Below are 27,526 nucleotides of genomic sequence, written 5' to 3'. Positions count from 1 at the left end.
GAGGCCCAGCGTCCCTCAGCTGTAACTCACGCAGAACCCGATGCCAGCGCACTCTCCAAACACAGAATCCAGCGCGTTAATCACAGCAGCGATAGGCGACGTCCATCGGTTAATTTAATGGATTTGGAAGGTCGCTCAAGTTGCAACAATTATTACACAAATCTGTTTTTATTACAGACATTGGGCACGAATTTGTGATGATCAACTATGAACATCCTCTTCCCACCCCTTTGTTATAAACCAGGCTTTCATCAGAAGATTTCCCTGATGTTTTTATTGCCCAAGTTCCATCTTTGTAAGTACTGATATTTTAGGGTTGAAGTAACAGCAACTCCTCCATCACGGCTGAACAAAACACTGTGTACTGGTTTGGATTAAAAGAGAACAACCTTTTTTACTATTTGAAGTTTTGCAGAAATAAAATACCACCATGTGGGAGCATTTTCAATCCCAGCACTTGGCATATTCATCAGGACAACGAAGCAGTATTTCTGGGCAGCCACCTGTACCCAACTGCCACACACCAGCAGCTGAACCACGCAGGTGACAACTCCCTGCGATGTATCAGCTCATGCCTGTATTCTTTGGGAGCCACAATCCTCCTCCTCAGTCTAAGATGAATTCACTGATTCTTATCTGCTTTCAAAATCTGGGGCTTTAAAGCACAGTGTGTTTGAGTTTGACTCCCTGCCCCATTTTGTCTCTTTTTTTTCAGTGCTCTCAGATACAAACAGGTTTGCGTTAGAGCTGTTACTGACTCTTCAGTTCTCAACCTGTGCGGCTGAGGAACAGGAGGTGGACACGGGAGGAGGATTCTTGGACGGAGAAGCATAGTTGTGTTAACTGTCTTCAAAAGAGAGACATCAGAAAACCAGAACTCTAACACTGATCATATTGCGGCTTCCATGGAGGAGGTCACCAATCTGAAACCCGCCAAGGGGAAAGAATCGTTCCCAGCAGGTCAGCTCATCCAAGAGGACCACGTAATTCTGTAAAGAATCCGCTGGCGATTAAGGCATCCTGCTGAGGAAGCAGTTGTGGATCCTAAGGACAGACTGAGATCCCAGGCAGGGAGGACACAGACTTCCTGCCTGTGTAGCAGATATTATTGCTATTTTTTTCCTCCCAGGAGTTTAGGACACAGCTATAAACTCAGTTACATAAAAAGCTACACATTCAATTACGGCTTTTTTTTATTGTTACTACTTTCTTCCGGTCCAGTGATTTTTTTCTTCCAATCTTGTTCAATCTTCCAATCTTCCAAGTTGTTCTTTGCTGACAGGTGGGAGTCACCTTTGTTCTAAGTACAGGTTTGGAAACATGGAGCTCTACTGCTGCCCAGAGCTTTTGTCTTGTGGAAGGGGCGAGGCTGGGCCTTTTCACGGAGGATTTACCACCCAGTGCTGTTCTCCATCAGGCAAAACCCAAGCACCTCAGCTACCATGAACCAGTACAGCCAGTGAAAATTAACCAGATCAGAAGCAGGTCATTTCACTTACCCTACGACCACAAAACATTTTTGGAAGTTACAGCCAATTAGCAGCTGTTAAAGAAAAAAAAACCAAAGAAGTTGTTGTTTACAAATGCTTTTAATGCTTTTACTACAGCAGTCTCTTTCTTACGCTCCGCCTCTCTCTGGGTTGTTGGTCACAGTACAGATGCCAGGAGTGCTTGATGAGGATGCTCGAAGCTCCTGATTTACACCGAGTAAAAGCCCCTCCAGACCGGCTCTTCACTGCGAGCAGCAGTCTGAGGCGCTGAAGGCTGGGAACTGTGTTTCACACGTGACTCCAGGTCCTTTCATCCTATGTTTTACAACTGCTTGTGATGCTCTGGGGCTGCGGGCCAAAGGTATCTGAAGGCCTCTGACACTTTGAACTTTAAGCCTTAGAAAATAACAACAGCCTCGGCAATTTTGCCATCTTGGTGACTTTATACAGTCTGGTACTCTGGTGGTGGTCCGTTAACAGGTTTGTGGAACACCCTGATTTTACACAACACTACCTCTTCCACAAACGCAATCTATACTGACGGGAGCGGCGCGCATCTTGTTTCCATCAACTGTCACGACACTGATCAGTCAGTAACACCGTAATGTCAGTCCCTCAAACTTCTGTTTTAATGCGCACAGGAACATGACTGCTTACAACGTAGTTACAGTGTCACTAATGGGAAATTAAAGCTAACACACATTTCTGAAGCCTGCATGAAATGAGCAAGAGCTCTAACCACCATCACCCAGAACACACGAATGGTTGTGCTGCTCTTCATCCAGGACGGTTCCTGGCATTTTGGACCTAGCACTGTCTTTTCAGAAAGGTGAAAATAACATCTTCTCTAAAGGTGCTACTGCAAGTGTATCTTAGAAAGATGCAAACCTCCAAAACCTCTGCAACTCCTCTGTCACTGTCTGTAAATACGTAAGGCAATCTTTCGTGAAGATAAAATTTCTTGAGAGCTCCCTTTTATAAGCACTTCGATATTCAATTACACAAATACCATCTTGGAAGGAAAAAATTGCTTACAGATATTTAGTTAAAACCAGGCTTTACTGTAACCTTACAAGTGAGACGTTCCTACTTTGCATGCTGCTGTGATGTTTTAGCTCCTCTGGCAAAAAGCAGACGTACACTTTGAAGCTCTTTGCAAACACAATCTCACAAACAACCTACATTTTACTGCCCAGTAGCAAATGACACTGCTAAGGCCAAGCCAAAACTATTTTAGTCAAATAATCTTAGATTAGATGCTGACTTACAGCTAGAGAACTTTGGCTTGATATCCAGCACTAAGAAAACAAACAGCAACAGATCACAACATGCAGCAAGAGAGCAGAAAAGCACTGAGTGGAACTCGACTCCAAACATACCTCGTGGGAAGGGTCCAAAGTCCCGCACGCTTCCACTTCTCGTGAGCGAAATCCAAGTGCAAGCAGATTTTAATGACACACCGTGACTGGCAAATGGTCAGCATAGCTGCCACGACCGCTTGTCACCCTACCACATCACGGGGCACAATCATTCGCAGGGAAACAAGGGCTGACGGTTCAAGCAGAGATGAAGAAGTGCACATGCAGGGCTGGGCGAGGAGGCATGCGGTAAGTCTGCGTGAACCCTGCCTAGACACTGACAGTGCTACCTCTCGTTAGCAGCCTCTCTTCATTTTCCGAGGTGATTAAAGAAAAAAAACCCAGAATTGATTCTGGCAAGCCTGGCACCAGCGCCTGCTCTCAGTGGAAGACCACAGCACACTGGTTGTTGGGCCTGACGCGGGCGAGCCAACGGAAGCAAAAGCAGGGACTGCGGGAAGCTGTGGAGAGCACCAGAGAACATACCTTCTTATGGACAACGGAGGAAGTGGAATTAATTGTGCTCTCGTCACTATGCATCATGACCAGTTCAGGGCTGCTCTCATCCAGGACCTCCTGCATGCTGCTCACACTGCTGCTCTGACTGCCTGTGCTCACAGACATGCTCGGGATGGAATGGTTGCTGCCCAGACTGTCCATCTTCCTACTCAGGTTTGATCCATGCTCACTGTCCTATAAAACAAGGGGCACCAGTTACAAATACTGCAGATCACCTGCCCAGCGTGGGCCTGCAGTGCCCAAAGGTTGCTTTAAAGGCAACTCTGCAGACTTAAAGGGGTTTTGCTCATTATTTTGGCAACTACATTTCTCAAGGCTGCTTGGGTGATGGAATACTCCGTATGGGGAAGCCAGCTTTTGCCTTTTCCCCTGCAGTTGTACTACAGCAGGCTTCAAGCCAGTTTTTTTCCACTTATTAGTAAGTCTGGGCATGGCTCTTGGCTTGAATAGGAGACATCCAGGAATACTGGGGGTTGGTGGAAGGAGTCTCATCATTAAAGGAGCCATCTAAGTTTGTGTTAAAACAATGTTCCCAGTCAGGATATTTTATGATAGTTTTTGTGACTCCGATGAGACGTAAGACAATGGAGCCACATGGGGCTTAAGAGGTGCAGAGGTTTGAACCGCTGTGTCCCAAGCAGGCAGCAATTAACATTTTGTCAAGCTAAAAAGCCTGTTAACCTTGTGTTTTCAGCCAGGATAGTTTCCTCGTTCACCTTTAAGTGGCTGACTCAGAAGAGCCTGCATTGGTAGTGATGAAAACTGCTGTAGTCCACTTAGATACACATAAATAAATATTCCTTGTGTAGGATGTATTTTTGATTCTACAGGCAAGCATAAGAAGTCAGCAGCCTTTTGTCTTGTTGTGCACTCATACGAGCACAGCAATCCCAGAGCACGCACTTAATCTGCTCTGGTGTAGACAATTTCTGGAGTCCTTTGTCTTTAACTAGCAGTACTGAAAAGGCCCGCAGGGAGTTGACAGCGATGACCCAGAACTCCAAACCCCCTACTGCACCCAGGTTGTCCCGGGCTCCCAAGCGAGCGTGAGGAGAATCAGTTTACAGCTCAGTTTGCAGGGTACTCATTTTGCTGGAAGCTGACAGAAAGATAAAATTGACAGACTTGACAGATTTGCCTGTGATTGTTTTTTTGAGCAATCAGCAGATAATTCAGAGCCTGTGTGAGAGCACTTAAAATCCAAGATAAAACTATTTTACAGAGAACACAGCACATGAGAATGAAAATATTTCCAGGATGCTTATATAAAGTTGCAGAAAAAATAACATAATGAAGCATCTGAGATGAGGCTGTGGCTGTGTAATTACTGAATCTATATGCACAAAGGACAGAGCTGAGATTGCATACGCCACCTTAACCTTGGCTTCCTGACTTCAATACTTTCCAAATGACCTCAACTTTCTTGCAAGAGCTCTGAGGAAGCATTAGTAACATTCTGAGTGTTAAAGATTGGTAACATTCTTCTTCCATCTTAGAAAGCTTAAGGTAGAAAAAGGAACTGTCTTGTGGCATTACAGTTGAGCAGCTTCTGTTAACCTGTTAAGAAGGAACTGAAGCACGTGCGAGGTTCTCCTTTCACTGCCAAGTTAGTGCTACACACGAGCAAAAGGGCCTCTTTTTGTGGTACAACGCAGTGCAGAGCATGCTGTGCACATGCAGTGCGAGCTTCATCGCAGTGTTAATTCCTGGAGACACAACACTGGGTTTTCCCCTCCTTCTGAGGGGCGGGGACAGGAAGAGAGATCTTGGAGTCAACCACTACCGCAAGTATCCCACTTAGCTGTTCCCTTGCACTTTCCCTGTCACTCTCCTACCAGCTTTCCCCACGTGGGTAGAAAACGCTTGAAGGTTTCAGTGTAAAAGTCTGACGATTCACGCTCTGCCCCAGCTAAGCTCACGGTTTAGAAGTTGGCTAACTGGAGGGTTAAGAACAGAAGCAGTTTGTAGCTTTAATCGAGGTGGCTGCTGTTCTTGTGCCTTTTGTGCACCTCCTTCAAAGCGAAGGATGGTGCTAAGAGGCCATCCCCTCCCCTGTGTGCTCTCCTACCTGACACCCAGAGGTGTGGGTAGCTCCGCCTTAAACCAGAGCTCTAGTTCAGCTTTAAAGGAACATTTGACACACGAACCTCAAAACCAAGTCCCTGAATATATGCTGGACTTGGGCATCTCACTGCAGACTATCTGGCTATACTGCAGCAGAAAGGAATACAAACATCAATTTGTCTGTCAAATATTTTCACTGAGAACCAGTCACAGATTTATCTAATGTGCCTGCACCAAATGACATTATTTTCCACCTAAGCTGATCTAATAAAAAATGACTGGTTTCCTTCTCAAAGCCACGGCTAGTGTCCATTATGATACACTGATGAGGTGGGTTGTTTATTATAAGGTATAAACTGAAGCTGAATTTTATATCTTTAACCTTTTTGTTCTTTAACACTACAGAATTTTTAAAAATAAGTCTTATTAATCTGGTGATTTGCTTTTCCACTCACGATAGGGGCCAATTACTTTCAGTTATGTTAGGTGAAAAAAATATTGATATTAATCAAGTGATCCGGACTGTGCTTACACGAAAGCAAAGCTTGGATTGTCAACAGACCCTCCTTCACTCGCACAGCCTGTAAGCCCCTTTCTTCCCACAGAAACTCTTCCTCCAAATAATTTTCTTCTCTAAAGCCTTCAGAAGAAAGGCCATAATTTGAAAAAAATTCCAAAGTCTTAAAGTTGCCAATAACTGCACATCTGACTCTGAGTAAGGGCTACTCCTGCTCGTTCTACCCTGCCTCTCTGCTGACGCAGATGATACTCCACCAACAAGGAGTGCATCCTCACCTAGGCCGTTCTTGTAGGCTGCCTCTAACAGCGGCAACATCTCGCTTGCCCTAAAATGATTCAGTAACAGCACAAATGGGGTAACACAACAAAAGTACCTCCTCCTCCTCCTGAGACTCGGTCAGTGGGCCGTTCCGTGTCTCCTGGAACAGGATTTTCTTCATTTTCCGGTACTGAAGGTTATCCAATTCGCGTACTGCATCTTTTGTCCTTTGTATGAGGTCTATTAGCACCCTCGGTGGTCGGTCTCGGCGAACAAATTCATGCTAAATGAAAGGAAAGAAACCACATGGTTTCAGACACGACTCTAGCATGTTTGCTGTAAAACAGGGTCACACTGACTCTGAGACACCTGAAATGGCAATTCACGTTCAGTAATTGGTCTGTTCACACTCGGTAATTAGTAACACCCATTACGAAAGACTCCAAACACCCTCAGCACCAAACACAAGGACGGTGCTCATCACTACGTCAAATTGCCAAACCAATCACGCTCGCACTATGAGTTTTGAGGTGTAGGGTGCTGGTTGAGAAGAACTGCTTTTGCACAGAATTCAAATGTAGCACGCAGAGAAGCGAGGCAAACCCACTTTGCTTCCTGAACCCGATGTGTGTGCGTACATGGGCACACGGGCACACCCGCAGCAGCAGGAGCTGGGCAGCGTGAGCCCTGGCTGGCCCTTGGCCAGCTCTCCTTAGCCCTGACGCCCTGAGATTCACTTTGCTGTCTGAAGTGAAGCAGTTTGGACCAGGGTCGGGAGGTTTTCTGAGCTCTCCAGGCAGAACGGCCATTTGCCCCTGCCTGAGCTCTTCTCGAAGTGTACTAGGTGCACTTCCAACCCCACAGAAGATTTCAGAATGAGCAAAATTCGGTTGTACAAGACTACCTGCCTAAGCCTACCCCGTATCGAACTACTCCGAGTCACACGTAAAACCAGTAACACGACTGCAAGTGTTGTTTTTTTTTTTTATATACTCAAAACGTGTGAAAAGAGTTAAAGTAAAATCATGCTCTTACCAACCCCTGCTCAGGAGGAACTAAAAGTGCACATTTTAATTGCAGGCTTCACCATAAATTCTTCAGCAACATTTCAGAATACGATTCAAAGCTCTTCTCTGAACAGATTTGTCCTCCTGAGCTGTACAACTGGCAGCAGAGTACGAAAGCCTCGCAGCTCTCCCATTAACCTCTGACTAAAGCAGACAGCCCCAGTATACACTTGCCAATATTCTATACAGGACCCTGCAGCTGGGATGTTGCTTAAGTCTGTACCACGGGAGGCGGCCTGAAGGCATAAACATCACCTACAGGTTTCAAGAAACACTAACAATGAGCGAAATGGGGGAAAAGTTGTTCTGTACCCTGTAATGGAAATACTACAATGGCCTTTTGTCAGAGAACCTCACCAGCACAGGAGTTCCCAGGAGGGTCACATCCGCCCGCCTGGCCTCACCGCTCCTTCCACCCCGGGGAACTCAGGGCCCCAGAGGCCAGGGAAAAGCAGCTCTGCCCTAGCTGTGCTGCCAGTTCTCAAGTTCAAGACCGAACTCCTCCAGCTGCAGCTGGAGTAACCGACACATGAAGCCAGTCCTCCTCGAAAGTCTTGCACACAAGAAACTTGAGAGGATGAGATTATTTTCTTTTAGGGATTTGTAAATAAACATGGACAGTATCATGCCACAGGCTTACTTCTTGTTTTTAATTCAATTCAAACCGCTGTGCATTTGAGTTTTGCTAATGGGGACAACGACTCACTTCACTATCAGTTGTTTGCCAGTAGTGATGGTGTTTATTTCTGAATTACAGCTAAAAGTTCTAACCATCGTTTCACACAGAAGCCAATGAATCATTTCTGCTCCTCAATGCAGATAATCACCATCTATTTCTCTATGAACATCAACAACCTGCAGCTTCTCTAAGACTAGCAAAAAGGTAATCATTTTTATCTCATTGTAGACAATGTCTAGAAAGCAGTAATGCAGTGGGAACAACCACCCCATCCTGTGTGTCCAGCACCTACTTCTTTATGCATATTCTTTTCGAAACTGCAAGAAAAAACCCCCAAGCAAACAACAAAACAAAACAGACTCAACGGGAGGAAGAGGTTAGTCTAAAGGTTTGCACCAAGTTGGCTGGAAGAGTGACTAACAGAACTCGAGTCTCCTGGGAATGTCATGCAAGCTGAGAAACCAGGGCAACAGTGCTTAAAACAAATCTTATAATTGCTTTTAATTTGAAAAGTGAAAAATATTAATGGGAGTTTCAGGGTTTTATTTTTTATTTCAGCTGCATTTTAGTATCACTACAGTCACTTGACTATTTTCATCTAGGGTTACAAATGGAAACTGAATTCATTCTCAAATACCTCATTTAAAATTAAGTTCTGTAAGAAAATGTGGCCACAGAAAAATTGTTTTATCCCTGTTTACCATACACAAGTGAAAGCCCTCAGAAGACAAAGAGACCTCCAGTCTTGTAATCTGATAAGCTGCAGGGAGAGCTACTGCAGGAGGGAACATGTAGGGTGCTGTTCTGAAAGTCTAAAACCAAATAAAAGACTGAATATACATGATTTAAGATCTCGGCTCCAATCTCTTGCACAGACTCCAACCTAAGGCACTCATGAAATCATCTCCTTCAATGAACTTGCAGTGTTCCTAGAGAGCAGAAAGGCTGCCAATCCACGTGAATGAATCACTCCAACCCACAACACAAACCTATTAGCTGGTCAGAGGAACGTCAGAGAACAAAACGCTGGTTGTGTGCCACTGCACAAATGCATCACAGGAAAAAAATACCCCAGGCGCCGAAGAGAGAGTGGAAAGGGGCTCGTTCCTCAGCCTTTACCCGGGAGCGAAGGCATGCGAGTCAGATATTCTGTATGGTCTAGGCTTAAGGTAGGGACAGAAGCAAGTGCAAGGCTGCCCGTTCAGTAAACAGTGCAGGGGTTTGATTTCTCTCTTCAAGAGCCAAGGGGCTTAGAAACACCCGTGAAAAGGCATTTCACTGAGCTGAAAGAGCAACAAGAGAAGCCATAAAACAAAGGCTGAGTGGTAGCCTTAGATCAAAAACCAGCATGAAAAGGCTGACACAGGTAGACACAGAGCAGCAATCTAACCGACTGCAGAAATTAAGCAAAGCGCCCAACGGAGCTGGCAATTCCTCTGCTCAAATACACAGGGGAAAAACTGAGTCCTGGTTACCTGGTGGGGACCAGCAGCATGCCAAGCACTCCTCATCAGCAGCTACGTACGGCAAACAAGGGAATAGCAGGGCCACTGGTCAATTTTAAAGCCTGACGGAAAGGGGCTGGTCAGGATTTCACCCATCCCTACCTTCCAACAGACGGCTGCTCCTGAATTTCCGAAACACAAAGCCCTTGCAGTTCTAAGCAGTTCCGACTTCTCAGGTGAACTGAAAGCCAGTGACTTCAACTGGAATGGCTTTATGATTCACTGACAAGACTTTGGCAAACTCTGGATGCATCAGTTGGGGCACAGGCCCCCCTCCAACAGGCTCTTGGCGATTATAAACCCATACAAGGCACTTTCCAAAATGATTCAGTTATTTCTAAAACAAGTTCTAATTGATTTGGTTCAGTATACAAACTATTAAAAGCACACAAACAACTGGCTTTGGTGGTTTAAGGGAAGAAGTTAACCTAGGCCTATCCTGTTAATGCTACTTTTAACAGCAAAGTCTGATGTATGAAGGTAGAAGAGAAGCAAACACATTACAAGATGTTAATGAATTGAGGAATTGCTCAAAACCCATCTAGGACAAAGAAATGATTACAAAATGGAGCTCAAACACAGACAGAAATACAGTACTGCATGATTAGAGAGAAGTTGAAAACATGATGTCTGGAAATACATAATAAAAGAAAAGATGCAGAGTACGTTTGGTAAGTAATAATAGGAGGAGGGATCTACAGTTAGCACTAATTAATACATTTGTCAGGGTTTCTGCACCAGCCAGTGTCAAAAGAACCCAGCATCAAATCCTCCTACTGTAGCACCACGGAGCAGAGCCAGCCTTCTCCAGCTCCCACGTAACCACACCTGGAGTAACATCCCATGGTATGTAGAATAGTGCCAGAAATGCCTGTCCAGCCAGAGGAACTTCAGACAAAAAAAATCCCCCAAAACCCAAAAAGTGGATCAGAAAGGAACAAGTGAAAGATTTACAAGAACAGAGCAAAAGCAAGAGCTGAACTGAGATCGGGCAGGAGGATCATGAACAGATACATATTCAAAAGGTCTGAACAGATAAAGAATTAATCACGCACACATTAGCATTATGAGAGGAAAAAGGTCAAGATAACCTTCCTGAACCTCATCTGTGTCTGGCAAAACAAAAAGTCAAGACAGGACAGCTCAGAGCACGCCACACGGAACAATCGTGCTCTGGCCAGGTGATAAACAAGTCATCCAGTCTCCTTCCACCTCTAATACTCGCGGTCCTTTAAATAACCAGCCACCAGCAGTAAAGCTTTGTTAAGAGCTCAATCCTCTGATCACGTGGAGCGTCATTCTCCAAGTACTACCAGCTCTGCAAAAGACCTGCTCTTGCCTATGCATCTGATGAAGAGCGGCTGAGCCTAGAGCGAGTAGCAACTAAAACTGTTTTAGATTTTCTGTCACTTCCACAGAGAAAGCCTGTAGCAAACTACAACCTCGAATCTCACCGAAATTGCACGGAAGCTGGGTAGCAAGTACAGCCTGTTACACAACTGCAAAGGAACGTTTTTTCTTACGGAGAAGGTAAGCAGAGAAAAACCAGCAGGAGCACCAGCAAGGCACCAGTTACAGGACTTCACACACAACTGCATAACCACTCGAAAAAGGTCTTTCCTCTCACACCAGCTGCGTTGAGTTCCACTTTTCCCACTTCCTCTGCCCCCATTTAGAGTGCAAACAGCGCAGGCTCCAGCTCCCTGCCTCACTTCTGTCTGCTCTTTCAGAGACCCCACAGTGCAGCATGGTCACAACTCAGGGCACCCTCCTGATGGCACAGCAGGGCAGAGAGGCCAGGGAAATGCTTTCTTCCTCAAAGCAGAAGGGAATGTGCTCCTAAGTCCTGCCTAGACAGAAAGCGGTTGGTTGGAATCCACCTCCGTAACACAGCTTTAACTCACCCAGCTCTGGACCTGTTTGTCCTTGACAGTACTTTCAGTTAAAGGATGTACAGCATTAGCTCGGGAAAGAAATGTTAAAACATGAAAATCAAAATTAAATCCTTCTATTTTCCTCCTGAGGACAGGTCCTTCCCGTAGCTAAACCCTGTTACTCACACTACTATCCCAGTGGTTCTCCAACACAACCGTAACCTCTGCGGAGCTCTGGGGTGTACGAGGAGCAGGGTGCTGGGCTGTCCTGCTCAACAGTGGACCTGCTCGACCACCCAGCCTGCCTCTACTCTCCTCCAGGAGTTTGACTCCTGAGCATTGTGTTATAAAGAGAATTGTGACAGATGTAACAGGCAAAGTCAGGAAACAGCCTAAAATACGCCAGGCTCAAACACTCTTTAGAAGACCCAGAAACGCTGTTGATTCAGACAAGAGCAAGCCAAATAATTCTTCCCCCCCGAAAGGAATATCAAATATCTGTTCACCATCTCCAGAATTATTTTGGTAGACAAAACAGATCTTTCCCAAATTTCTGAAAAAGATTGGAAAAATTACCCGTAACAGATCTGTTGATGATGGCCTTTCCTGAGGTATTTTCTGTAAGCAGTAATCGACAAATCCCCTAAAGGAGTCTGACCTGTAAACAACAATAAAAAGAGTTCTAAATGAAAAAGGAGCTTAGGACCTGGGATATATGCACACTTATTAGTGCAAAGGAAAATAAAAACCTTGACTGATTTGTGCTTAAGTTCTAGGGTAGAGAATCTAACTGGACTTCTCCAAATTCGGGGTAAGTTGATCCCATCAGTTTTATCAACAGTTAAAGAGTGTTGAAACAAACGTGGCCACACTATTATCCCCAACCACTATGTAGGAGTTCCTATCACAACTGGAAAGAAGGAAGCTGACCTTCCAGGTGCCATTGAACTGGAGAGCAGTATAAAAGGCACCTTCCTTACACCCAGCCTTCTCAAAGCCCCAGAGAGTGAAAGGGTGACTAAAAAAACCTGCCTGCAATCAAGAGTACTGATACTTCTAGTGTATTCCTAAATTGTCTCTACTCTGCATTGCAAATTCTGCACAGGAGAACGTGGGTATCAGTGTGCGGATATGAGACCAAGAGTGCTTTGCATCTTGAAAAATGGACAAAACAGAGACAGTGGAAAAAGGAAACTGAAGTGGGGTGTTTCTGACAAAATGGTCAGCAGTGAAACAACTCTGGTATTCAAACAGCTCACAGTGTAACTGGGGGAACCTCACACCTCTCTGGAGCTGCTGTTTCTGGTCACCTGCCAAGCCTCATGCAATAGCTACGTTCCACCCTGGGGCACAGAGAGCAGGGCAACCCCTTTGCTGCTACCAGGTAACACAGCATCCCCGTGCCAAAGCTCAGACTCTGGAACAAGCCTGTAGCGTGCAGAGTAGTTACTGGCCACAGAGCTCTGATGACTTTTGAAGTCACTCACTGAAGAAAATCTAACTACCTTTACATTCTTATGCCTCTCCCCTCCCTTCCTCCCCATTTCAGCTGCACTACAATGTTCTTCTGGCAGGGAATCTTTTACAGCTGGAAACTTTGCTGATGCTGAATTACGGCTGGCTTAATACATCCAAGACTATTTTAATTTCTACAGCATCTACAGCCCCATAATTAACACCTCCACACTTAGGTTGTAGCACTGCTGACATGACAGAGGTCAAAATCGAGCCTACACAGGAGCTTTTGAGAGCGCAGGCAAATCACCACACTGCAACAAACGCTTTTCTTGTCAGGCTTTAACCATGCAGAGAGTGTCGCAGGAAAATAAAAATAGTCTCTTACCACTCATTTGACTGTAACGTAGGGGAATCATTCTGGGCTATGTGATATAAGGCACTCATTGCATTCATGTTGAAAAGAGGAGGCTTCCTTTCAGCTAGAAAGAGAAGAGAAATGTGTGATAAGGCAGTCTGGAAAGAAAAGGAGAAAGATACGGGAGTAAGAGCAGGGCATCACTGCTAAATCAATAGCTTATGACTGTCGTCATCATATTTCAGCTAATTATTGTAATATTCTAGGTTAGACCAGAATAACCACTCAAGTGAAGCTGCTATTCAGTTGAAGAGGGGATGACGAAACCCAAACACAACAGGATGCATGTTATAAAGAAAAGTTTCCAGCAAATTTTACCTGAACAGCACCATTTCCCATCTGACATGCTATGGTAAAATAGCAGAAGCTGACTAAAACCAAGCTTAGACACGCTGCCTGGCAGGGCTAGGAAATTTAGCTATTAATCCCTACAGACCTTTGTGGCACTGCTGTAGGATCTGTACTAAGGGAAAAGAGTGGCTGCTCCTTTTGCTGTCATCAGCAGTCACCTGCAAGGGGGACAGTTTGCCAAATCCACCTGCCAGATCTGTCGGTGACTTGCCCTAACAGGTCAGGGCATGCAGCACGCAGGCAAAGGACCGTAGATTCTTTCCTTTGAACACTACTTACTGTTGGCTACACAAGAAATTAAGACAGCAGCATTCAAAGAAAGCCAAGTGCCACTCAGTAATAGATTCCTCCCGCTGCTACCTGGCCTCATGTTCAGATATGGAATCAGGCAAAGACAAAGTTTAAACTTTGAAAGAGAAGTTTTCTACTTCTCAAAAAGGTAGTATTAAAAAACCAAAACCATTGACTATGAAAATGGGCTTTGAGGTTCTTGACTGAAAAGATCCATAGAAATTTCTAGTATCAAGACTCAGTGCCTGCGCAGGGCAGCAAAATATCTATTTTACTACTGTGACTTACTCCTTGAGAGGCTGCAACACACCTAAACTCAACAAGGAAAAAAAAAAAAGAAAATCAGTGGCCATGAGGAAGAGCAGAGGTCTAACACGTGCAATTTTGACATTCTTTGTATCAAAATACAGACTGTGTCAGCAAGGCATTAGTGCACCAGAAACAACGCTGGAAGTTACTAGTCTTCTCCACCACCACCATCTCCACATTGGAGTCAATGATTCTTCCCATTCCATATGTCCCCCTCTGTTACCTCATATATATATTTCTGCTGAGTATACACCCATAACTAACATTTTCCAATGCACTCACAATAACTTTTTCATGTACTGCTGGTAAGAATAACCCATACCTAGGCTATCTTTGAAAATAATCCCCTCAGCACATGCAGTGTCAATAGTCAAACTTCACGCGCACACCTCTGCTCTGTACACCTCCTACCACACCTGCATCTGCGCCACGTGCTCTTGGATGTACATCATTTGCCCTTTGCAGGGCAAACCCTCGTGTAAAGAACCTGTCCACGTTGATTCATGTCACAAACTTTCAACTGAGATTGAAGGGTTTTGTCTGAGAGCGGGGAGGAGGAACTGAGGATTAAATCTGGGTCCTTTCTCGCAGACAATTCTTAAGACACCAGTTCCCGCGACATAACAGCTGGAACAACTTCGTCAAAATCCAGCTTGAGAAATACAGACTAGAAACCAGAGCTTCCTCTCACACAGGACTAGAATCCTCTAGTTATTACGGGAATAGCTGAGCACACCAGATTAACATGAAAGCAGCATTAGTGGCTTGTCCTTGATTTGCCAGTAAAAGGTTTAACTCAACCGTCAGTGCTTTCCAACTTGAGTTTTTTAAAGGAAAAAAACAACTTATGAGAAGTAAGAATCTTCCAATATTTCAGGACTTCCTAATAAGTATTGCAGGAAGTTATTATCCATCTCACTTCCCGCATATATACTCACCTAGCTCAATACACGTGATCCCAAGAGACCAGACATCCACCTTTCCATCGTACTGTCCCTCGTCCATCGCAAGGATCACCTCCGGTGCCATCCTACCAACCACAGTGCAAAACACGCGGGTTAGGGGATACAGGCCACGGCTCCCAGCACGCAGCTTCAAATGAGGCTGCTTCATCATCTTCAGCAGCGCAGTGGACCAGAACGTAAAGAGCTGGCATGGAGCTGGGTAAAGCCATGGTGAAACCAAACGAGGCTTGTCCGCAGTAGCAGCTCAAGAGGCAGTTTAAAAAAGCAAAGTAAGAGGCCAGCCCGATCATCTTGCTGTGAACGCAACATGCTGGCACGTGGGAGCTCCACACCAGTCTCAAAGGCATTGTGGCTGCAGGCAGGGAGCAAAGGCTGGGAGAGCCCTCAAGACATCACTTGCCCTCTCACCAGAGATGGTGGGCTTCCCTTGGGCCCCCAGGACAATCTTCCAGCAGATACAGGCAGCCTGTGAGCGCAGCTATGAAAGGAACATGGAAATCCAGAACAGTGGATTTGGCCACCAGACTATGGTGGCCTGGGATAAAGGCATGAGCGGGGGGAAGAGGAAGCAGCAGGTCCACCTGCAAAAATTCTCCAAACTTTAAAAGGCTCTAAACTTTTGTTCCTCAAAGATGAAGCAGGCTTCCTGCCAAATGGACTTGTTCAGAGTTTGGGCAATAAGTGGCCTCCCATCAATGCCTGAGGCGTCTGCCACAAAATAAGTGGAGCATAAAGCTATGCTGGTCCATTCTGTTAGGAATGCCAAGCAACTCAAGTCTCTTCAAAACAGAATTTAAGCAGCTGTGTAGCCTCCAGCCTGCACGGCCAGGTTAACAGGGCTCCCTTTCTCCATGGGGTTGTCTCAGTTCCAATGGCATTACAACAGTCCAAACATTAACTGGTGCTGTTTCAAAGCGCTGCACAGCCTAGCTCTGCTCATGGGTGCTGGGGAAGAGCACATTTCCTGAAGAGCTGGACACAGGGATTTTACTAACCAAAGAGATTTTCTTAGAGTTTTTATGCCAGATATGATTTTCAGACTGTGAAACGCTGGAAATGGAAGTGAGCAGTCTTAAGTACCACAGCCTTTACTCACCAGTAAGGCGTTCCCACAAAAGAATTGGCAGGGGAGACTATAGATGCAGACCCAAAATCAGCCAGTTTCACTTGACCTGGTTCTGTTAGAAGAATATTTCCAGCTTTAATATCCCTTTAAAAGAAAAAAGTATACTTCTGGTTACAGCAGAAGAATTAAAAACTTTACAAACACACAGAAAGCCACTAACGTTTTCTCATAAAAAACTTGAAAATATTTAGAAGTCCAGTATCAGAGAAAGCTAGAGAAACCAGAGACGTGGGGTTTTGGGGAATGGAACTGTGGCTGTATCAAAAAGGGTAGAGAGTGAAGGAAGAGAAGAAAAGATGAGCCATGGTTGAAAGGCTGAGGCCCCAAACTGGGATCCAGGAGAGATGGTTCCTAATACCCAGTGGGATCCCCTTAAACAACACCAGACCTGCAATTTTCCACTTCCACCCATTTGACATCAAAGGAGGAGGGGTGCTTTAAGAAAATCAGGTCTATGTACACATTGCCAGCTGAAAATCTCAATACAGTGAAAGTTCCTCAAAACCCTGATAGAGCACTTTAATACGAGGGAAAATTGCACACCAGGTGTGCCACAGGTGCCCTTCCCTGGGCAAAGGTCTTTGCTTTAGCAAAAGCAGGCCCTGAACATAAATGGAATATGTGTAAGGGAAGCCTGTCAGCCAGGCTGTGTACACCACACCGTCTGGAACGTCTCTGCCACCTCTTCAAAACACATAATGCTTCTTTATACAAAAAAATGCATCAAGAGAAATAGCACCTTTTCTTACCCGGTGTTCAGCTATAAGTCCCTAAACGCCAAAGCCACGTTATCAGCAGCAGACCCCCAACACAAACAAGTCACTGCGTATTGCTGAACGCACTCACACTCTGACCCCGTGAAGGCCGAGCTAAGGAGATGAAGGGGAAGGGAGGCCAAGCTGTCTTGTATCTGCAGCAGAGGAAGAGCATACGCTGCATTATCATACAACAGCTGAAGCATAATGGTTTCTACATCAAACACAAATCCAGTATCGCTGCAGACCCAGAGCTACGCTGAAAGACCCTTTAAATCCAGCACGGTGCAAACTCTGGTGAGACGCCTTTACCTCCAAAGGGCAGCACACAGGACCGGCAAAGCTGACATCAAGAGAGCCACAGAGACAGGAATTTACCTACAGCATTTCGGCAGCAGAGCGAGAGTAAGAACCTCTATTCCCCCATGCCCAGGACAGTGTCACTTCAGAACTGATGTTACGGAATTTTTCGCACACATGCTACTCAAATACATCTTGACATCTCTTCGTGTTCGGGGTCTATGCATCTGTAACTTCTGCTGGAGGACAAGTGCTAAGGCTGTTTCGTATAAAGAAGAACGAACACTTCAAAAGTACAAGAGACAGCGCAGGCTGTTCTCTTTGCTGTCGCCTCCACCGCTACCTTCACCGGTCAACAAGCCACAGAGGACTCAGCAGCCACGTTAGGTACGAACAAACGTATTTGCTAACTTAGGTTTGCATTGTGCCTGCGATTAAACAGAAAATAATCTGTTCCTTTGCCATCCACAGCGTGACACTAGAACTAACTGGCAGCAGCAATGCTCCAGGAGCTCCGGAGGCGAGGCTGGAGACTTGCTCTGTGGGTGCATCTCCACAAGGTGTCCCTCCATTCCAGGGCACGCTCGTTCGCTTGCCTTGCTGTGGGGCAGGGAAACCAAAGCCTTCCCTTCTCATTCAGCGTTTGTTTGGCTTTTCCCAGCGCTACCGCGACTTGCCACAGCAGGGGCCAGCATGGTGTTGTCCTCCCAGAGTACAGTTCCCCCGTGGTCCTGCCCACGGGCACAGCTCTCCCCACTGCCGAACAACGACGCTAGGAAATGGCACTATTCCACCTCTCCTTTTTAACATCTATCAGAAAACTAGAAACCTCTTCATGGTTCTGTTTCCTGAGAGAGAACACTTGGCCTTCCCATCTCGGAAGGTAAAAGGCAGAACATCCCCGGGAAGAAACCCAGCTGGAAAGGAAAGACCTCTGCGTAGTTCTAGCAGTAACTCCCTTACAGCCGCTCTCGGCACGCTGCGACAGCGTGTATCCAGGTTGAGAGAGAGACAGCCAGCTGTGTTCTCGCCGTGCAGTAAGTACATGAAGGGAAAATTCACACAGCAGCTGGTGTTCAGCATGTGAGATTGCCGAGTTTACACCACGTTAACTGCACCGTGTTAGAAAGTCCCAAGGAGTATCCAGAAAACCTAATTCCCAAGTGTCCTACAGGGAGTCACTTCCTATAAATAAGAATCCAATGCACTCAGAAAGCACGTTAAATATTTCGGAACAGGTATTTTCATGCTCAAATAAGGGCATATATGCAAAGGGCCAATCAAAGCCAATCTTATTTTAGCCAGAATTGGCATTCATGTTTAAATTACTATTTCACTTAAATATGATTTAATAACCATGTGTAGATGTGACCCAAATAGCTGTTCTAACAAGTGACAAATAATTCTTGTCCTTGTAAAAACCCCTCAACTGTCTCAGCCTCACATAGACCCATTTTCTGTCTCAAACTCACCAGTAGACTACAAATAGTCCTTTAGCTCCATAAACTAGGCTCAAGTTGCCTTATTCTGACGACTCCCCACTCATTACACTAATCCGGTTCTCACCCATTTCTCAAGTCCATGACATATCAGTAGGACCCAAAATTAGATGAAAAAACCATAAAACATAGAAATCCAATCTGCTGAAAAATAACACCTTATGAAAGCCAGACCTAGGAGCTGCATTCCTGAGCAGCCTGTTATAAAAATCTTCCTCTCCTGAGTGCTCTGATTGCACCTTCACTGGCTGATTTCTGAAAGCACCAAGTTTTACTTACACGTTAAAAATTTTCACAAAGTCTAGTCTTACAAATAGTCTAGCTCTATCACTCGCCTTAATTTGGCAACTTTAGGGTAGTTTTTTCCAGTCAGTGTTTACTGCCACCATTCAGGTGTATTCTTCGTTATCAGGGTCTGCAGAGAAAAACTGTTAACATGCCAGAGAACTCAGCACAGGATATAGCCACATTTCAACCAAAAAAATGCACTCAACAGCCAACAGCTTTTAGTTACACTCTGACTCTGGCATTAGGACGACGAGAAAATTGTGGTAGAATAATCTTTACCAAAGTTGTCTAAACACAGCAAAGGAATTTTTGGACTCCAGAGGGTGGAAGATGAAGGCCACCCAGCAGCACTGAGCTCTAGCCTTACCTATGAATCTTACAGTGAGAGTGCAGGTAGGCCAGCCCCTGCAAGGCACCATGGGTGATGGCAGCAATCTCCACTTCCTGAAGTGGCTTCTTGTGAACTATGGAGAAAATCCAAGAAAACATGTAAGAAAGTAACAGTGATCTCCTGAGAAAGTGTTTTTAAAGAGCAAGAACCTCCTGTGAGGTGAACATCATCTCATTGTAAGGGTTTCCTGTGGCCTGACAACTATTTGTAGCTCTGAGTCTGTGCAAACCTGTGTATCTATTTCACATCACAGAAAACCACATTTTTCTTCACAGTCCCGCTAAGGCCAACAGTTACTGTAAAAACCAGGCAATGTGTCTGAGGGCAGCTTGCCAAACGTATTTGAAATACTCATTTGGTCCTTAGCAAGAAAAACCTCCCACTTTTTTCCTCCCCAATGGACAAAAAAACCCAGGAGAATGAGGAATACCAGCTACAAAGAGATGCCCCAAGGCACCTTCCATGTATCCGTAAACACGACCAGCCTTTGGGTGACCGTTTCTTAGCCACAAAAGATATGGCCCACAAAGAGCAGTAGATTTTGCCAGCTTTGGCTTAGATTCCCGATTCCTCTGCAGGTGCTGCTGTTGCAGTTTTGACGTTGTATCACTCCTGTCCTATAAAACCATCCGTAATTATTCCTACAAACTGTAAGGCAAGGACAAAGGTGACATCTGCAGGTTTTTGTTAAGGATACTCAGGAAACAGGCAGTCTGCCTCAGTCATCAAGGTGGCACAATGACAGGAACAGAGCCACACACATACACTCCATTTCACAACATGTACGTGTGCATGTCAGCTACTCGTAGCACTGGCCTCCTGGGAAAGCCTCAGCTTACCCCTGGTATCACCAACAGGGGTGTTCTAGCTAAGGAATGGAGGAGTACAGACAGATCGCCTCTACTGTCTCCAAAATACCAGTCTGAGCAGACGCCTCCCACTGTACTCAAAGGGCACGAGCCAAAAGAAACTCAAAACCAATGTAAAACTTACCCTCTAGCAAATCAGAAGCTGATCCTAAGCAGTACTCCATGACCAACTGCAAGGAAAAAGCACGCTTTTAGATAACGGGGTAGACACTCCCCCCCCAAACAGTTACTACTTGAATGGCTGAGAAACAAATGAAGTTTGTTTAGAGAACTGCAACGAGTGATGAACCAAACAGACTGCTCCAAACACACCAGCAATATCAAGATGTCTTTCACTGCTGTAAGGAATAGTTTAGGCACTGGGAAGTTTGTGGGGAGATACTGTAGAGGATGCTCCATAACTTCAACCTGCCTGCCTCAGAGAAGCAGGGCTTTGCTCCAATATCCTGAATATCTATTTCCTTTGAATCACCTGGAAGCCTCCTCAGATGAAAGGGCCCACAGGCAGCACGGGGTGAGCACTGCTGCACGTGAAGCCACTGCCTGTACTAAATATTTGCCGTACTGCACGTTTTCTGTTCCCTGAAGAGCCTGAAGTGCCACACCGCTCACTCACCCATGCCGTATGCTCTTTCAGGTAACAGCCCTTATACTCTATGGTGTTGGGGTGCTTCAGCTGTTGTAGAAACTTGACTTCTTTGATGATATCCTGCCATTTCTAATAAAAAAAAGCAAAAAGGTATAAATACATTTCTATGCTTAATCCCCTTCATCCCCTCATACTGCAGACACTGTAGTACGGTCTGGAAAGCAACCAGGAAACTCCTGTACCATGTGAGGGTGGCAGGAGTCACAGCAGCCAGAGCGCAACTGTACATCAGTTCTCTGGATCCCTATTGCACTGAAACTGTCCCCAAGTCACATGCAGCTTGAGGACTGCAAAAGCATTTTTTCCTCATTTTAACTGAATATGTTTGATTTAAAGCATTGCTACTGTTCTGCATATCGAACTGTCCAGTGGTCTCAAACTTAGCCACAAACCCGCCTGTCCCAAGAGACACCACCACCTCCAACATGCGCTCTGAATGCGGTTATTACTGAAATCGCTCCCGAGATCCCCACCACACAAACCTGCTGAATCCCCACGCGCTTCCTTAAACTGAGCTATTCATCAAAACTTGCGTAAAGCCATTTTCCCCCCCAGAGACCTTCATGCGTCCTGTGGTGGGGAGCAACAGCTCCCCCATTGAAGAGCTGGTCTGCTGGGGTCCAGTGGAGCACGCAGCTAACTCCCCCATCAGATTTACAGTATGGCTGCAGCAGCTTCTGCATGCAGGACTGGCTTTATTCGTCTTACCTCATTCGTTTGCTTTCCACTATAGGACATTTTCTTGACTGCCACCACCTCATTAGTGTGGGAATTTGTAGCCTGGAGTAGGGAGAAAGAAGTACATTGAAAAAAGTGTTATTTTTTCCTTCCCCATGGAGTTTTAGTCTTAAATGAGTCCTTGAAATCTCCATATCTCCAACTATTTGCCTTTTTGGGGACAAAAAATTAGTGACAGCTAAAAGCTTAGAATGCAATGGAAGCTAAAAGTGGTAAATCCTTCTTTCGCTGCTTGCAAGGATGAGGACTACACTTTCCTGTAACATACTAACAAACGACATTTCACGGTGCATACAGTGACCTCAAAGAAAAACCATGTTGGATGGACCAACAGAGCACAGGAATTACAAAAGAGAGGTGACACCTTTGGACTCTCCACAGCACACATTCCTCCTCAAATGAGTTAAAGCTAAAACAAACAACTTTTGGATAAGGCAAACCCCTTCCTAACCACTCGCCATCCAGATTCAGCGCATAAACGATCATGAGCGCTTTTCTCAAACAGATGAACTCAGGCTGGTGTTCTAAAGAAACGTTAGGGTGTTTGTCTGCTACATTAATCCCACGTTCTTCACGTGAACACGGCCTCTCTCATTCCAGCCATCATTTTTGGTCACGCAGCGCACTGCCATGTTCTCACAGCTGTGGGTGAAGTTCTTGCTACACAAAGCGCTTGGGATCCTCCCAGCTGAAATAACTCAAAGGGCTCTGCGAGCTCACTTGACAGAAACACCCCCTTGCTGAAGTGCTTCGGGCCCTATTTGTAGATCTGTAGTGAAAAGCTTGGCAGAAAACAAGCACATTGTGCTTGCAAAGTCTCCTTTACACTGCCCTCATCTGCTTTAGCACTTTGCCGTGGTTCTAACGAGGATGTAAGTAGGTTGTTTTTGATGAAAACTATTCTTCTGACGTCAAGTGCACAATCACTGTAGCTGATTTCAAGTCAGGTTAGCATCAGCGTGATGTGGCAAGTCACGCTATCAAGCAGCTTTAATTTGTCTTGAACTGATTTTTTCAGAGTGAATCCTATTTTAGTTTCACTGATAGAGGCTGGATTATAATTATTTCCAAATCCAGCATTTGGATTTGCCTTTGTTTGAGACTAACTGGAAAAGCACTATTCTTCTCACTTTCCAGATTAAATTCTCCTGTCTGGGTCAATTAACACAACACCGCTTTCCTGCTTGAATCTCATTCCTCTCAGGACTTTCTCTTTGCTTTTGCCACGGAAGCATTTGCTGTTGGGGACAGTATGTTATGAACACAAGGACAAGAAGGGTGACAAAACAAAACAGTATTTCAAAGATATCTCTTACTCCTAAATTACCAGAGCAGCAGAGAAATCATTCAAAAGCCTGAATGCAATTTCACAGGATGTCCACGGTATCTTTACCCGAACAGCCACAATACCAATTCATTAACAAAAGTAGCTTTTAACTCCAAACACATTTTGAATCATTAATTCAGCAGAAGTATTAATTTGCAATGATTTAGAAGCATATGAGCACCAAGTAGAGTTTCTTGATATTCCAGTTTGGTAAATTAATTTCCACCTGCTTAAATTCGACTTTTGGCATCAGACAGCACAAGACACCATATACTTATCCTGCATGGTTGGGTGCACTACTAAGACTACAGTCAACTGCTACTATAAATACAGCTGTCATGGTAAAAAGCTCAGGAGTGCTCTGGAAACATTTATTTTTGAGATGTGGTACGAGAAAGTTAATACCCACAAAGCTCTAAGGGCTCAAAGGACCCTCCCTTTCACAAATGCTGAAAGTTTCTAGAATGTCCCTTAAAATGGTTCTTTTTCCCCAAAAGGAGGTAAAGGACTCTACTTACAAAGTAAACTGCTCCAAAACTCCCATGTCCAATTTCATGTAAACCCACAAATATTTCTTCAGGATCATCTTTGTAGAACAGGTCAGCTATTTCTGGGTCCTTTGGCACCCCTTTGCGCATGTTGAACAGTATTAGGAACCAGTTTGCGCTTTCGATTTCCAATCAGTTTCTTCCTTCATCGACAAAGTAGTTTGTAGGCAGCATTCAGCACCTGGTGGAAAAGCTCATCTTTAATCTGTTTCCCTTACACACATCTCTGTTCTCATCTCTCTGACAGCAAAATAAGAGGAAACCCTTTTGGGGCAATAGACTTCACTATCGCTTCCTTTGGCTAATTCTTTTTAATTATAGTCCAATTTAGATAAAAGAGATTGAAATGCATTCAGAATACAGCAGCTCTTTATCTCACACAGGAAGCAAGAGCTGCAGTGACACTGAAGTCCACTTGAAGACAAGAGTCCTGTTGCTATGCCAAACATCCTGTGATGCGAGTTTGTTATTCTTCATGCTGATCTCGTAATGTGTCAGTTTTTAGACTCTCACCATTGTTCCTCCTGCTTTTCTCTCCTGTTTGTTTGGTTTGTTGCTCTACTCCCACTTGCCAGCTGGTACTAGTCGAGCAGTTCGCTTCTGTTCCACAGAAACACTTCACCATCACATGATTTATTTATTTATTTCCCAGTGCTGTTGGCTTGTGATGGCTCCCAGGTCACAGAGTTGCTTTGGAAAGATCCTGCACTTCATCATGGAAGGCCAATCTTTACCTCTTTAACACCCTTCTCTAGCATAAGCATAGAATGAGACAGCACAGAACTGAGCTCCACTTAAATGAAGATTTTAAATACCCTCAAAATTTCATTTATGAAAAGAAAAAAGAGAAACATCCAAAAATTTGACATTTCCTATCAAAGGATCCTGAAAAAGTGGCACTGTTTCATCAGACACTGGTGCGCAAAGCAATGTTGGATGTCTGTACCCATCTGCTTTGGCTTCTAAAGCCCAGCAGATTCTCTGCAGGTGAATCCACTGGAGCAGTTTCTAACAGCCTGGAGCAAGGCCCAGAACTACTTCCTGAGATGTAGTTCAGCACCGCGCTTATTGAGACCACATCATCTCTGCATAGAACACACGCTAAAACGTGCAGCTTACCTCATTATATAAACCAGTGCAACATTTAGGGAGACCAGCTGAGATTTAGTAGTTGGATAAAATGAAAAGTCGAACACACATGAAAGGCTTTGGAAGGTTTCGGACTGCAAGTGCCATCCAGATGGGACGATGAAAGCGGAGCCTAATTTTGGTCTGGGGCTGAGACAGTCTCCTTGGCTCAGGATGACAAGTAATGAGGCAACAAGCACAACAAACTGCAGTTCATTAGAGCAGCGTGGAGCACTGCAGAGTACACTCATACCTGGGTAACTGTGGCACAACGCATGCTCTGCGGCTCAGACTCCTTCCAGCAGCATTGTCCTGTGCTCTCGCCCCCCCAGATTCTATGTGCTCTCTTATTCTGCAAAGGAAGAGAAATATCACTGTTTAGGAGAAGCATTTTAACATTTATATATACAAAAAAAATACTACATCTAGAAGAGACCATGGACTGTCAAGCACAGTTAAAGTAGTACTGGATGGGAATGCTAATGGTGTCTCTTCCTGTTCTCCAGAGCCCTTGGCCTTGCTATACATCACTGTAAGGCAGGAAACCAGGAAAGGAGGAGAAAAACCAAATTCCTTGACTCTTATAAAGACTTTTAAGCTTGCTGGAGCATTGCAGGAGCATGGAAGCTTGCTCTCAGACTACACTTTTTAGATTGGCTATAAACAGGACAAAGCTCTGGAAAGCTGAGTCTATTACTTAGCTCAGTATGTTGTACCTGATGACATATAAGACTTCAAAGGAAGTTCTAGGCATTAGTAAGTCAAACAGTGTTGGATTCCACCGGGGAGAGAATGAGCAATGAAAAGATGAAAAAGGAGGGCAATCAGTCAGACCCATCAGCTGAAATCAGGTCTAGATGGCTCCCAGCTAAGGATGCAGCGCACTGCAGTCACCCATTCCTACCAGTGTAGCAACATCCCCAGCAGCCACACTGTGCTCTCTGTGGAGTCAAACACACCCTGAGCTGGCCATTAGCTTGCCCTCATGGAAAAGGTTATCGTGTAGCCACATCTGCAGTAGAAAGGCTTCCAAAAAGGTATGGTGCAGTAGCTATACTGCCAAATCTGAATTAATATACACCTGAATTAATGAGAAACAAGTAACTCATCTTCTCTTATTGGGAAAAAAATATATGAGCAGAAGCCTTCCTACTAGTAGCTAACATTGCCAAAATTTGATATTTTTGCCTATTTTCTCAGCACAGGGCAATACTAATGAGCTGTTAAAAAGTTATTTGAAAAGCTCCAGAAAAAGGTTCTGCAATGTTTAGTCAAAAAAAAAAAAAAAAGTCAAGTATAAACAACTGACAAAAGCCAGATGAAGGAAATGATTATTCATTCTCAGCTGATTGGCCTCACCCAAAGGTGCTATATTTACCTCGTGCCTGCAGACAGGGGCAAAGAATGTGGTGTTGCAGGTCTGGCATTCGTCAGCCGAGTGAAAAATCCATTTCACTTTACAATAAAAACAAACTGACAAAGAAAACAATTTATCCATCTCTACTCAAATGAACTTCTCTGCCATAAACAAAGTCTGCGCAGCTCGAATATTCAAAACGGGAACCAAAGTGTCAACACTTAAATTAAGCCCCAAGTGACAATGTCATTCTCGGATTAGGACGGACATACACAGTGAGGCCGTACAACAAACAAATTAGGACTATTATTTCCCAGTAGTGATTCTCAGAAAAAACTTCAGATGGGAATTGTATCAAGAGCGAGTCAAGTCCTGCTGAGCTGAAGGCTCATCGCACCCCGCAGCGCTTGCAGTGCCTCTAACAACCCCTGCAAAGCCTCGGCGTGGCCACGGGGCAGCGGCTGTTAGTAGAGGACGCTCAAGTTCAAGCTATCTCAGACAACTCAAGTTGTCTCAGTTCCTAAACTACTTCATTGACACTTGGAGAAACAATTTCTACTAGAAGCCTGACTTCTACTCATCATCCATCAAAAAGCACACCTAAAGCAGTCACTGGTGGTGACTGACAGATGTGACAAGTGACTCAAGAGTTTCACACTTTGTGCAATGATCAGCATTTTGTGCAGACGAGGCCATTGGGAGACGCCCCAACCCGCCTACCTAGGAATTAAAGCTCTCAATCAACAGCTACTAGTGAAAAATCCCTGCCTTGGAGGACAAACTGCTTGTGCCCCATTTCTGAAACAGGGCTGGGAAAATAGGACAAATTCTTGAGAGTAAATTCAGCATCAGAAAGGATACCAAGAAAAACATCTAAAAGATTCTCTGAGAAAAAATTCTCCAATGAGAATTACAGAACACGTTATGAAAACCAGAAAGAAAATTGATTTTTAAGGGCCTATGAATACCCCAGCTCCAACTGGGACACCAGGTGGTTTGGACACATCGATATGACAATGTCTTCATTCCCCAGTGATGTCGCGGGCTGGTTACTTTACAATCCATCTCTTTCTGGGCAATGCACCAGGCAGCTTGTGGCATGCCCAGCACAGAAGCAGTCCCGCAGACTGCTCATAGTTAAGGTATTCACTTCTTTCTTTGTCAAGCTCACTGAACAGCGGGCAGCCTGCCCAGCATCCTTAGCTCGCAGCACACTCAATACACACACCACTGTTTCCACACCCTACGAGCATCTCGATTTCACACCCATTCTGTGTGTGGCTTGTAAAACACAGCTTGAATTGCATCTCAGAACATCACAGACCCTTTTCAAATGGGTACAGGAATATCGAAAATTAATTTTAGTTCCTAACTACACCACGGTACTTCCCAAAACAAGGACAAAGTTTTCCACTTCAAGCAGAAAAA

The 27,526-nt window shown here is 44.8% G+C and overlaps 1 protein-coding gene across 1 annotated transcript; it reads right to left on the bottom strand.

The window, feature by feature from the left end:
- Positions 1–3,334: 3,334 nt before the first annotated feature.
- LOC104496853 (serine/threonine-protein kinase TAO3) lies at positions 3,335–25,063 on the bottom strand (the record flags this gene model as incomplete). Its single annotated transcript, XM_010140033.1, has 12 exons — positions 24,995–25,063; positions 23,584–23,794; positions 21,709–21,780; positions 20,968–21,069; positions 20,476–20,521; positions 19,459–19,555; positions 16,220–16,333; positions 15,097–15,188; positions 13,178–13,271; positions 11,911–11,992; positions 6,325–6,492; positions 3,335–3,541 (listed from the first exon to the last, which is right to left on the bottom strand). Coding segments are annotated over exons 2-12 (1,194 nt in total), but the record flags the coding sequence as incomplete, so codon positions are not given.
- Positions 25,064–27,526: the final 2,463 nt, after the last annotated feature.

Source organism: Buceros rhinoceros, unplaced genomic scaffold (genome assembly GCF_000710305.1).
Source record: "Buceros rhinoceros silvestris isolate BGI_N320 unplaced genomic scaffold, ASM71030v1 scaffold45637, whole genome shotgun sequence".
Taxonomy (NCBI): domain Eukaryota; kingdom Metazoa; phylum Chordata; class Aves; order Bucerotiformes; family Bucerotidae; genus Buceros; species Buceros rhinoceros.
The sequence above is the reverse complement of the archived record's forward strand: the minus strand, read 5'-3'. Positions and strand labels throughout refer to the sequence as shown.